At 51.6% G+C, this 12,291-nt stretch overlaps 2 protein-coding genes across 4 annotated transcripts; one reads left to right on the plus strand and one right to left on the minus strand.

The window, feature by feature from the left end:
- Positions 1-961: 961 nt before the first annotated feature.
- LOC123116063 (zinc finger CCCH domain-containing protein 54) lies at positions 962-4,626 on the plus strand. 3 transcript variants are annotated; one of them, XM_044537069.1, is made up of 8 exons: positions 962-1,181; positions 1,871-2,778; positions 2,862-3,023; positions 3,123-3,305; positions 3,399-3,469; positions 3,567-3,755; positions 3,844-3,970; positions 4,073-4,626. In XM_044537069.1, exons 1-8 carry the CDS (start codon positions 1,074-1,076, stop codon positions 4,137-4,139), a joined length of 1,815 nt encoding a protein of 604 aa, XP_044393004.1. In that variant the 5' UTR covers positions 962-1,073; the 3' UTR covers positions 4,140-4,626. The 3 variants fall into 3 exon arrangements, with proteins under 3 accessions (XP_044393004.1, XP_044393003.1, XP_044393002.1); XM_044537068.1 differs by lacking the exon at positions 962-1,181 and adding an exon at positions 1,659-1,811 and having other exon boundaries at positions 1,893-2,778; XM_044537067.1 differs by lacking the exon at positions 962-1,181 and adding an exon at positions 1,687-1,760.
- A 6,176-nt stretch (positions 4,627-10,802) lies between these two features.
- Positions 10,803-11,609, minus strand: LOC123116064 (vegetative cell wall protein gp1). The gene has a single exon (XM_044537070.1). It carries the CDS (start codon positions 11,574-11,576, stop codon positions 10,803-10,805), a length of 774 nt encoding a protein of 257 aa, XP_044393005.1. The 5' UTR covers positions 11,577-11,609.
- Positions 11,610-12,291: the final 682 nt, after the last annotated feature.

A 12,291-nucleotide genomic window follows, 5' to 3' on the forward strand; every position in this document is an offset into this window, starting at 1 on the left:
CTTAAACACGATATATCATAATGAGGAGCAATTAAACCGTAAAACATGCATGAACAATTAAATTAAATAGAGAGCAGTACTTTACTTCCTCCGTCTGTGTTTATGTTGCCCCTCTTAGTTTATGTAAAAGTTTGAACATCAGAAAATATACCATGCGACACCTTTTTCAAATACAAATCCAATAATATACTTTTTATAGTATATATATACCTCATATATTCTACTCCGTCCATTTGAATTACTTATCGCAGAAATGGACGAGTAATTCGGGACGTAGGGAGTATCAGTTATATAGATGATTAAAGTTTAATCTAAAATACGAGGAGGCCCAATAAACTCGATGGAGTTAGCATATCTTAACACACGATCATAAGGTGCTAACAGCAAAACATTATAATTTGTTTAATCATGATTTGTTATCATTGATCCGTAAGAAATTAAACCATGACATTAGTTATTAAGATTAAACATGGTCTAGTTAGGCTAGTCATCATAGTGAGGAGTAATTTAGACTAGTGTCATGTATATAACATTAGTTTATGTTACTACCTTTGTAGTGTAAAGTAGTAACATAAAGGTAGTATCATGGTAGATGATTGTATTTATTAGCATGTAGACTCATTTTATCTTTGGGGATTAGGATCTTCTGCGGTAGTTGCAGTACGGTCACTGCCATGCGGACCCGACCCCACTTGTCATCTACACTACAACAGGGTATAGTGATGCAGAGGATCTCAACTCTATCTTGAAAAGCACTATGTGATGGTAACATATTACGTTACCCCAAAAAACTTCTTTTCTCATTAACTCCACATAAGCAACCTTATCTTGGAGTGCATTATGTTACTAATCGGAGATCAATTCATGATGATACCCCACCATGACCAGCCTATAAACGAAGATCAATTCATGATACCACCAATATTGATTAGAATCATTAGGGCTAACACCATTGTTATAATCAACGCTGGTAGTATCATTTCCCCAAGATCCTCCCCGGCCGCGGGCACCGCTTGGAGTATCCAGACGCACGCGTGGGTGCGCTGGTGGTGCAAGCTAGTGGAAGGTCGATCATGGTCGCCCACGTCATGGCCGAGTTTGCCGCCATCTACGGCCGCCTGCTCGTCCCTGTGCCGTCCTCGATCAACCGCGAGAAGAAATTGCATGTCCAACATCAACGCGTACACCACATCACACGGCAGAGCATCCGTCCGTGCCTCGCCGCCGCCCGTCGCGCCCTACCACGCGCCACTAGGGGAGAGAGCAGAAGGGGAGACGCAGTCTCCATATGATCATCGTCGTCGAACTCTAAACCGCGCGCCGCCGCCGCCAAAGTCCAGGAGCGAGAAGGGGCGTACGTTGTGTTTGGGTTGGGTGGGGCAAAAAAACGTTTCGCGGGTGGCAGGCCACGGCCACGGGGTGGTTGCGTTGCCCTCATGCATCCAGCATATTTCACACGGCCGGAATGAATCCATATTTGTCCGTGGATTTATCGGGCCGCTTATTCCGGTTGGACCTGGCACCCATGGTTGATATAGCAGGAATCAGATCTGCCGCACTCTAGCTCCATCCCCAGTCAAAACCCAACCATTTCACACCGATTTTCCCTCTCCGCCATCCTCTCCTCAGCGAACGCGCGCGCCGCGGCTATAAACTCTCTCCCGATCCAATCGCACGCCACCCTTGTACCCTAGAGCTGCTCCAGCAGCACCAGTCCTCCCGCCGACTCCCTGGCGTCTCTCTCTCCCGTCGATCGGCCGGTGCGCAATCAACCAACCAATCAATCAATCTCTTGCACGTTTTGATCGGAGGTACGAGGATTCAGCCATTGTCGAGTGATCTGTGGTGATTACTTGTTGGTTTTTTCTAGGGGCTCATGGTTGGTTACGTAGGGCGCTCCGATCCGACCCATGTCCAGGCGGCGGCAATGGAGCCCGCGGAGCTAGCCAAGATCATCTTCTCCAGGGTGCAGGAGGTGGAGCCGGACAACGTGAGCAAGATCGTCGGCTGCATCCTGCTGCGGGAGCCCGACGAGGATGAGCTGGTGCACCTCGCCTACGCCACCGACGCCGCGCTGCGCAACACCATCTACGAGGCCAAGGGCACGCTCGCCGCCATCTACGCCCGCTTCTCCGCCTCCCCCGTCCACCACTACCACCAGCCCAACGGCGTCGGCTACCAGCAGGTCTGCTCCCACCCCGCCGGCCTCCGCCATTTCTCCCCCGCCGTCCAGTACTGGCCGCCGGACTCCCCGCCGCCGGCGGAGAAGGAGTACGCCTTCGTCGACGCCGCCGCGGCCGAACCCCACTACGGGCTGCGCGGCGGCCGGCACGGAGCGCTCGGCGACGGCGCCCTGGGCGGCGGCGGCGGGGGGTACTACTCCGCCGCGGGCTTTCCTCCGGCGACCGGCCGGCGGTCTAACGGGGTGTCCTCGAGACGGCCCTGCCACTACTTCTTCAAGGGCATCTGCAAGAACGGCCAGAACTGCCACTACTCGCACCACCAGGTGTACACGGACGGGTTCGCCGTCGACCACCACATCCACGGGGGCGCCACGCCGGGGTCCCTCGAGAGCCTGGAGATAGAGATCACGGAGCTGCTCCACTCGCGGCGCGGGCAGCCGGTGTCCATCGCGTCGCTGCCCACGCTCTACGGCGAGAAGTACGGCAAGGGGCTCCAGGCCGACGGCTACCTGACGGAGAGCCAGCGGCACGGCAAGGCCGGCTTCAGCCTCACCAAGCTGCTCTCCCGCCTCAACAAGATCAGGGTGATCGAAAGGTGAGTCGGCTCTGGACGTAGACGTACGTACGCGCATGATCATTATTCATTATGTTGTTGGAACTTGGAAATGTTGTACGTAGGCCGCACGGGCAGCACTCGGTGGTTCTCGCCGAGGACGCCGCCAAGTACTCGGATTGCCGGAGCGACAGGGGAGGGGAGATCCCGGCGAGCTCGCATCAGATATACCTCACGTTTCCTTCCGACAGTAACTTCACCGAGGACGACGTCGCCAATTATTTCGGGTAATCATTCATTCACCCCTTCGTTCATTCATTCATCAAATTCTCAATATGCTAGGAAGGCTTATGTGTTTGTTTGTTAACAATTTGTGTGGCGGCCAGGCAGTACGGGCCGGTGCGTGACGTTCGGATCCCGTGCCAAGACCAGCGAATGTTCGGGTTCGTGAGCTTCCAGAACCCGGAGACTGTGACGGCCCTTCTCATGCGGCGCAACCCGCATTTCATCTGCGGATCACGGGTCCTCGCCAAAGCCTACAGAGAGAAAACCAAATGCATCAATGAGAGGTAACATAGATACTCTTCATCCTGGCTATCTTTTTTTACACAACAAAAGAAGCATTCATACAACTTAGTAATGCATGTGTGCTGTGTGGACAGGACCAACAACAAGTCGACGACGCATTGCTATCCTCCACGCTGGATCGAGACCGATCCAGAGTTCTATCCAGGTACTACTACTATAGTACAAACAGTAATGTAGTTTCAACACCAGATTAAAATTTGTGACTAGCTAACACTACCAGATGAACTAATCTGTGGGAGCAGACCAGTATGATTCTCCAAGGCTGGAGAGGAGGCAACTGGCGCGCGACAGGCAGCAGCTGCTGGAGCTCGAGAGGAGGCACCTGGCCGGGCTCCGAGTAGTTGAGCCGCAGTGCGCCGCCTACTTTGATTGCAGCATCGGGGACGTCGCTCCCTTCAACTCCCACTCCCAGTCCCAATCCCAATCCGCAGGTTGGTTGCCGCTGCCATTTGTGTTTCCACGACCAACTGCAGTCTTTTCTCTCTGTTTCTTATCTTTCTGATCATATCTCGTCTTCAGGTTCCAAGGAAGTGGGACGGACGATGGATCCCCTCTCCACGGCTGATCAACTTGATGACATCGTCTCAACCAGCCAGAGCCAGGCCCCTCCCATACAGGCAAACAACAACTACGACGACCAAGAGAGGTACTGCTTCTCAAGTGTGCATGTATATGTGCCATTATCTGATGTTGATCGAATCGAGTTTGTTCATCCTTGTTCATGCCATTGCTCGGTTTTTCATCGCAGCAACCAGATTGAACTCCTCCCGGAGAGCCCGTTCGCATCGTCAGCGCCCACTGGAAACGGCATATGAACAGGCAGCCAAAGAAAGAAACACGAACTACCACTCTGGACCTTGGGTTGGTATCTATGTTCAGGTCCCGGCGATGGATGACAGACAGACAGCATTGTAGTACACACAGGAATCAGCAAAGCAACCGATTGTTTTTCTGTAGATAGAGGCGGACATAATGCAGAGGAGACACATGACACAGTTTCGGAAGAACGAAAAAAAAGAGGTGACACATGAAAGAGCGAGATCTTTTCATACTTTTACTAGCACATTCAAAATGGTGAGGACAGTTGCAGGATAGACACAGATACAAATGTGTAGTCTGACCACAATGAATAGTCATATGCCAAATAGCTGTCCTGAAATAAGACAGGAGATGATGATACAGGTTATCTTTTAGTGTTTGTGCCATCATTTTGAAAGGGCATGAAAAATAAACAGGAACATTAGCTAGCATGTGGTGTTACTTCTGTAATAAATACAAACACAGGTGATCTGTTCAGCTTTATATGTTACAGTACTATTGATACTTACAACACTCCTTTTTTGTATCATGCTTTGGTTATATATATGTTGTTTTTTCAAAAGAAAGAAAGAAAGTTATTTTGTTTACAATATCACAAATGACATATGACTGCAGTCTGTGTATAATGTTTAGGCAGCTAGAAATGTGCATATAACTGGACCTAAAATTAAGTAAAATAGCAAACATAGAACAAACCGTAACTGACCGTTCGCTTCAATCATCTCGTGCAGTACTCAACTGATTCTTGCAATTGCAAGAAAACTAAATATTATCCAAGTCAACCAAGAAGTTCCAGACAATGCCACATATTCATGTCAATCCAATTTGGACTGAACAAACCAACCGAGACAGTCATTGGATCTCCTCTGACCTTTACAAGGCAACTGGGCATTCTCCAACTAGGTTACTCGAAACACCACCTTGTATATTACTTACCATCATGTCAACCAATGCAACCAAGCTAGTCCTTGAATAGTTTTCCCCTATTCTGATAAGAAAACTGATATTCTCCAACTAGAGAAGAAGCCTACGTCATGTCAATCAGTCATTTTGGACTGAACAAAAGCAACCAAGTTAGTCCTTGCACACTTCTTGCTTAGGTTCTTGCCGATTCTTACAAAACAGAAAGACATTCCTCACCCATGCTGTTCAGAACACCGCATAACCATCACGTCGGTCGAATCTGGACTGAACAGAAGCAACTGAGTTAGTTATTTGAATATTTCTCGCCAACCCATGCAAGAAAACCAAACATTGCCAACTAAGAAGCCTTACATCATGTCAGTGTAATTGGGATGGACACAAGCAATCGAGTCGGTCCCTATTTTTGAACAAGCACCTGTAGCTATATTGTCGACTGTCTTGGCACTCACAAGGACTCAACAGCATGAGCCTAACTCTCCCGCCTCACATCCACGGTTGCTGCAGCAGGTGCATGAGGGTTTGCACCGCGGGCACATGCACAGGTCCTTGTCGCTCAATCTGACGGTGCTATCATCATCATGCCGGAGGCAGCTCTGCAGTTATTAATAGCAGCACACGTTAGCTTGTAAGGTTGTAGCTGAGCATACATATGAATGCATTCCTCAAAAAAATACCTATGACTGCAAGCTTAACGAAGTATATCTATATCTATATCTATATCTATACTACTATATAGTGTACCAGTTTTGAGATGGATGCAGAGCATCAATCAGAACCGTTGGTCTCCAAAATCCAAGGGCTAAGATTAGCCGGATTCGCCATGAACAGTAGACTGGTGTTGCCTCTGCTGTGTTCTAGAATATTCACGTGGCCCTTCCAGGAAAAAAAGGCCCATATGTGATGCCTCATGGACTATTACTGCTTGAGCGCATGACGACTTGAGCCAGATAAAAAGGTTTGGGAGGAGAATGGGAAGAAAAAATAATAAAGTAATATACAGTTTTTTTAATGAACCTCCAGTATTTTAGATGTGAACGTACAGTTTTTTGTATGAATATTAAAAACAATTGTGGGTGGAATTCCATTTATCAAAGTCACTCCATTATACTTTTCTCAAGTCACACTCCAAAATCACACCATTCTTTTAAGACGTGCATTGCACGTGCATACATTACATACTAGTACAAATATATATTGGACTGGTTGAAAAATAAGGCAACGTACCACAAGCCACACGACACCATGAAGTGCAGTAGCCAGTCCCACAAGTGTCCAGAATAGCCCCAAGAGGTGAGGGAAGAACCATGCGTACATGGATAAACAGAACAGGAGCGCTAAACACATCATTCCAAGACGACTCAAGTGTTGAGCTGCTCGCTGCTCAAAGATGCTTTGGCCATACAAATTCATCATTGATCCCCCATTAACACACAACCAAGCAATTGCGCTGCCTCCTCCTACCCAAGCTGCGACTTCGGCGGACATGACACTCTCCACCTTCATGGTGGTGAATAGTGCAATAGTGGTGCTCAACGTTAAACCAAAGATAAATGTCCTCTGATCAACAATCTTCGCCTGAAATAATTAGTCAAAGTTATTTTTTCAGACAAAAGGCACCACATGCCAACAGGTCATACAGAAGGGTCAAATAGCGTAAGGAGCAAGAAGATAAACAAGTTCACAGGTAATACAAACATGTTGCACCAGCAGACACAGGCGTGAAAGATCAGCTAAACACACACAAGAAAAAAACACTAGCAACGCCGAACTGATCTGGCAGAGGCTACATCCCAATAGTCCTGTCCATCTATGGAGCAGCTAAACTTGATGAAAGTTATTCACATTACATTGCAAGATTCAGAGTACTCCAGGATTCAACATGATTCAAGCTATAGAATGGGGAGGCATCTGCCGCAATCATACCTGACGTTTAACCTCTTGTCAATGCAGAGGGAGAACCGGCACCATGGTGGGAGCCTGCCACTTCGCCCGCGAATTGGGCAGCGGCCGCGGCGAAGGTGTCGGCGTTGAGCGGGTTCAGCGTCCGCGACGGTGTGCGCGCCGCGGCCAATGCCGGCGTCGGAATCGTTGCTGGTGTTGGGCTCTTCGTGGCCCTGAAACAGCGGAGGGCAAGGTGGCCGAACCTGCTGCTACTGGCGAGACGCCGGTCAGCCACCGCTTCGTGGTCGTCGTCGGCGGCGCGGCCGTCTGCATCTCCGGCACTAAAGGCAGCGGACGAGGAGGTGGGCGAAGGGGTGTTCTCCGCGCTGGGTCTGCGCGACCGCGGCGCCGACTCCGACTCCGACCTGTCGATCAGAGGAGACTCCATTCTCGCCCAGGGAAGGAGACGGCAGGTGTGTCACATTCTGTTTTGGGAGATGGGGTGTGACTTGTGAGACGTGTGGAAACAGATGAGAACTACTCGTATTTTTTAGATAGAAATTGGGAAGTACTCAAAATGTTTAAATCGAGTAAAGTCTATGTTAAACCTTGAATTCATACGCCTAGTCGGAATCGAACCCTAAACTTTGAATCCCTGAAATCGGTACCCTATACCCATTGATCCCGGTCAATCTCGACCTTGGACCCGTATGGACCGGTTTGACATAGCAGGAAAGTAACAATCCCCGGCCAGGATCCTACTTTACTCTCACTGACTACATGGGCCCATATGTAATATTTACCTTCTCTCCTACAATCTCTCTGTCTCACTCTCAAATACTGCGGCATGCCGTTCGGCAGGCTCGGCGGTTGGCAGGGCAGAAGGAAAGTCCAGGGGTAGCGCCTGGAAAAGAAGAGCGAGAGGCATGACCGCCGGTCTGGTCATCGTGCTCTCACGGCAGGGCAGCCGCCTAGCGCGAGAAGTGGAGGAGGAAATCGATGGAGAGTGGATGAATGTAGCTCAGGGACGCAGGAAAGCGAGTCGCGCAGAGCTACAGGGGTGGTCAGAGCGAGCTTGGAGGGATGGTGACCTGTAGGGGAGTGCAAGTGTTTGACAGAATGGTGGTGTTACGGGAGGTCCTTCTGTAGTATTGCAGCGGCGCATCAGAGACCAGTAAGGTGTCCGAGGTTTCACTCGCGCGCTTCTGACGGCCGCTTCAGCGTCCGACGTCTCGTCGGGTCCTGGTAGCTGTGTGGCGCCGGGGTCGCTTTGTCCAGTCCCGGCCTCCCGGGAGCCTGCAACAATGTCGAACAACGTTGGCAGGATGTCTGGCATGTCCGGCCGCTCGTGCGGCTCGTCGGCCATGCGCGGCAAAATTTCGTGTTTTGACCCTTTCCTGAAACTTAATCGAGATCTGACCCTAATTTGTACAAATTTCAGGATCTGACCCTTTTGCTACCGTCAGGGTCCATGGCGGTAGGGTGTAACAGCCTACTGTCAGGGACCTTGGCGGTAGAAAACACCTCTACCGCCAAACATGCTGAAGGTAGGCCGTACAACCCTACTGCCAAAGTTGCCCGGCGGTAGGTGCGAGCATGCACCGTGTTTCATACTTAGCAATTTTTCTCGGTAGGATGTGCAACCCTACCGCCAAGATCTCTGGCGGTAGGCTGTTACACCCTACCGCTATAGACTCTGACGGTAGCAAAAGAGTCAGATTCCAAAAGTTTTATAAACTAAAGTCAGATCCCGATTAACTATCAGAAAAAGGTAAAACACGAAATTTAGCCGCCATGCGCTGCATGCCAAGCGTGAGCAGCTCCCACAGACGGCTGAGGACGAGACAACGGTGACTGTGCGCTACGATGGCTAATGTGCTAGCTCGGTTTCATGTAGGGAAACGTTTGCGCCCGGCGGACCGGCCGAAGCTTCGGCCGGTCACGCGCGTAGCGTCCGATTGCTCGTGATCTACTAGCCCCGGTTTTATGCCACGTCCCTCGCATATCACCTTCCTCCCCACGCGTCCATCCTGGCCCCCGCAAACCGCAGGCATTTCTTATCCTTTCGCAGCCTCTTCCTTATCTCTTCTTTCCCCCAAATCAGAACAACTATGCACCTGGCGAGCGTCCGCGGCATCCGCCTGCACTTGCCCCGCGCTGCTCCGGCAAGTGTCCGCCTCCGCCCACCCCCGCGCTGCTCCGACAAGCTTCAGCCGCCTCTTGTGTTGAGTACTACAACCCATGGCGACCGTGCTTTAATTGTGGCGAGCGGGAGGAGCGCATGCTGCAACCATGCTTACAGCAAGCTACAACCATCATGTCGCGAGCTGTAACCTGCGTGGCTAGATGCTAAGACGGTGAGGTGGAGCTCAGCGTCGAGCTTCAACCGGGGCGACCGGTGCTACAACCAGCGTGGTTTTTTCCTGGAACCGTTCGGCAAAAAGCTGCATTCAGATGACCAATACTGGAATCAAATGACGAGTCCAGTCGTTTTTGCTTCCACTGGCTTTTTATTTTGCTACAATCATAAGTTTTTTTGCTGGATCGCTGGAGATCTATTCATTTTGTGACTGCCGGTGGGGAGGCATGATTTTTGGTGGCAACCATGCTTACAGCGAGCTACAACCATCATGTCGCGAGCTGTAACCTGCGTGGCTAGATGCTAAGACGGTGAGGTGGAGCTTAGTGTCGAGCTTCAACCGGGGCGACCGGTGCTACAACCAGCGTGGTTTTTTGCTGGAACCGTTCGTCAAAAAGCTGCATTCAGATGACCAATACCGGAATCAGATGACGAGTCCAGTCGTTTTTGCTTCCACCGGCTTTTTATTTTGCTACAATCGTAAGTTTTTTTTGCTGGATCGCTGGAGATCTATTTGTTTTGTGACTGTCGGCGGGGAGGCATGATTTTTGGCGGCACTGTCAGCCGTCGGCTGGTTGCGAGGTGTTTTTGCTGGAACCAGCATATTATTTTGCTGGAACTACCTTTTCTTTTTGCTACAATCGACCCCTGGAGTTGTTCACTTCTGAATTTGTTTTGCTGGAATTGGCGTAATCTTTTGCTGGATCTTTTTTCGCTACAAATGACGACTGAAGCTTTTTTTTGCTATTGAATTTGTTTTTGCTAGAACTGGACCCTTTTTTGCTGGAACTGGAGCTTTTGTTTGCTGGAACCTACTAATATTTTGCTTCAACCGACCATGGAAGGATTTTGTTTTGTTTTCAGATTTTTTTTTTGGTTCGACACCACGATGCAAGCCGACGGCCGCGGCGAGCCGGAGGCGGCTACGTCGATCAGGGGATGCTGCAACCATGGCGAACCACGAGCTGGAAGCAAGGGGAGGGGAGGGGGTGGTTTAGGGCTGCAATCCGTCGTTGACTGCACGCTAGGGGACGCACTGGCAACCGTGATGTGATCCCGTTGGCAACGGACGGGACCCCGCTGGAGCTCATTGGCCACCGCCTCGACGGCGGCAGATCGGGGGAAGGGGGGCGGAGGAGGGGGGCGATGCTCTGCTTCTGGGAGCGTGGGGAACGGTGTGAGGAGCAAGAAGACGACTGTAGGAGGCATCAGATCTGACGGTTGTATATGAATGAATCGGACGCTGCTGGTGCGACCGACCCAAATTTGGACCGGCGCACCGGCGCTCATCAGTCGCGGATAGGGATCCTGTGTGCCAAAGTTTTGACGAAAATGTGCTGAGCAAGTGTCAGATAATTATATTCTTGAACGGAGGCATTAACACATCAATGCAGTGGTGAGTCAAATTAAGGTCCATGCGACGATGCCCACGCATGGTGCGAATAACAGATATGGTACACAGTACACACACCCTCGCGCAGACATGTTGCCGAACCTAATAGTATTCTTGATGGAGGCTTGCCGCTTGCGAATAAGATTCGATGCGGGGCTCAGTGTCGCCGAGATGAGGGTGAGGCGCCGGTGGGTATCGTGACCCATGAGCACGAGGAGCTGTTGGTGTCGACGGAGGCGGCAACGACACGGCCGGTGGCACGCCGGCGTCGTCGTACGTCTTGGACTTTACACGGGGAGGCCATGTTGTCCGCGCAGACGACGGTTGCGACGTGACAGTAACAGGCGGTGGCGCTTGCGGCGTTGGCGGCTCGTATTTCTTGGGTGGCAGGCGGGCAGGCAATGGCATTACCCGCTGCTCACGCGTCTCGTTGGGCGGCGCCGGCGGACGAGGCGCTGGCTGAGGCGGCTCGCATCTTTTGGATGGCACGGCGGCAGGAATTGGTGTCGCCGCAGGCGCCGGCGGCTCACGCGCCCTGTTGAAGGGTTGTACGGGCACATGAGGAGTCGTCACCGTTGACGGCGTCTGAGGCGCCCGCGCCGGCGACACCTGATGAGGAGGCACCAATTCTGACGGCGGCTGATAATAAGGCGCTCGCATAGCAGGCGGCGGCGCCCGTGCCGGCGACACCTGATGAGGAGGCACCAATTCTGACGGCGGCTCATAATAAGGCGCTTGCACAGCAGGCGGCGGCGCCGTCACGACATGTGACTGCGTCGGCGGATAAGGTTCAGGATCTTTGGCACTGCCGCAGCAGAACCAGATGTTGCAGGAGAGGTTGTCGCAGGAGAGGGTAAGAGATGGACATGCAGACATGCTCGATCACTTGCTCTTATGTACGTATCTACGGAGTACTCCTATCTTTCGCAGATTTCAGTACCTGGCCACATGTTTACAACGTCTGGGTTTATATAGGAAAGGAAAGCAGGTACACGGCTTGGCTTAGTGAGCCTAACTTGAGTAAATTGCCGAAAAAGGGTTTCCTCGCTTTGTATACAAAGCAACCAACCGATACATCTCACGATAGGTGTTGGGGCGGAAGCAGCACAGTCACGCCCAAAAGAAAAGAAGAGAAAATACAAGAGAAACAAATGCCAACAACGGCAGATCGACAAAACGAAGAAGCCTCGTGGCCGCTGCACCCACCGAAGAACGCCCACCAAGCTCCGAGCCTCTGAAGCACCGGTACCAATCAGCACCTCCAAGGAGGGACGCGACGATGACGACGCTGCTGCCAAGGGTTTCCCCCGGTACGCTGTGAGGAGAGAGGAAGGGTAGCCCCGACGCCCTCCAGGAAGGTCAGGCGGTACCCACAAGCGCCACCGCATCGGTGTCGGCCAAGCCAACTGGGATTTCTCCCGATCCCAACCTCCACCTTAGGCACTCCAAAGCTCGCCACCACACAGACCCTTACCCAGCGCCAACCCGGTCACGAAGCTTCCCACGCCGTCTCACCACGGCACCGTGAAGCATGGTCCGCACAAGGAAGAAGAGGAGCCGGGACTAGGGCAGCAACACCGTCGGCACACGG

This window comes from Triticum aestivum, chromosome 5B (genome assembly GCF_018294505.1).
Source record: "Triticum aestivum cultivar Chinese Spring chromosome 5B, IWGSC CS RefSeq v2.1, whole genome shotgun sequence".
Lineage (NCBI taxonomy): Eukaryota > Viridiplantae > Streptophyta > Magnoliopsida > Poales > Poaceae > Triticum > Triticum aestivum.

Excerpts from the sequence above, each read along its gene's own strand:
- LOC123116063 (XM_044537069.1), top strand. The coding sequence starts at position 1,074 with ATGGTCGCCCACGTCATGGCCGAGTTTGCCGCCATCTACGGCCGCCTG. Across the intron at positions 2,779-2,861 it reads AAGATCAGGGTGATCGAAAG|GCCGCACGGGCAGCACTCGG; the intron begins GTGAGTCGGCTC and ends TGTTGTACGTAG. Across the intron at positions 3,024-3,122 it reads GACGTCGCCAATTATTTCGG|GCAGTACGGGCCGGTGCGTG; the intron begins GTAATCATTCAT and ends TGTGGCGGCCAG.
- LOC123116064 (XM_044537070.1), bottom strand. The coding sequence starts at position 11,576 with ATGTCTGCATGTCCATCTCTTACCCTCTCCTGCGACAACCTCTCCTGC.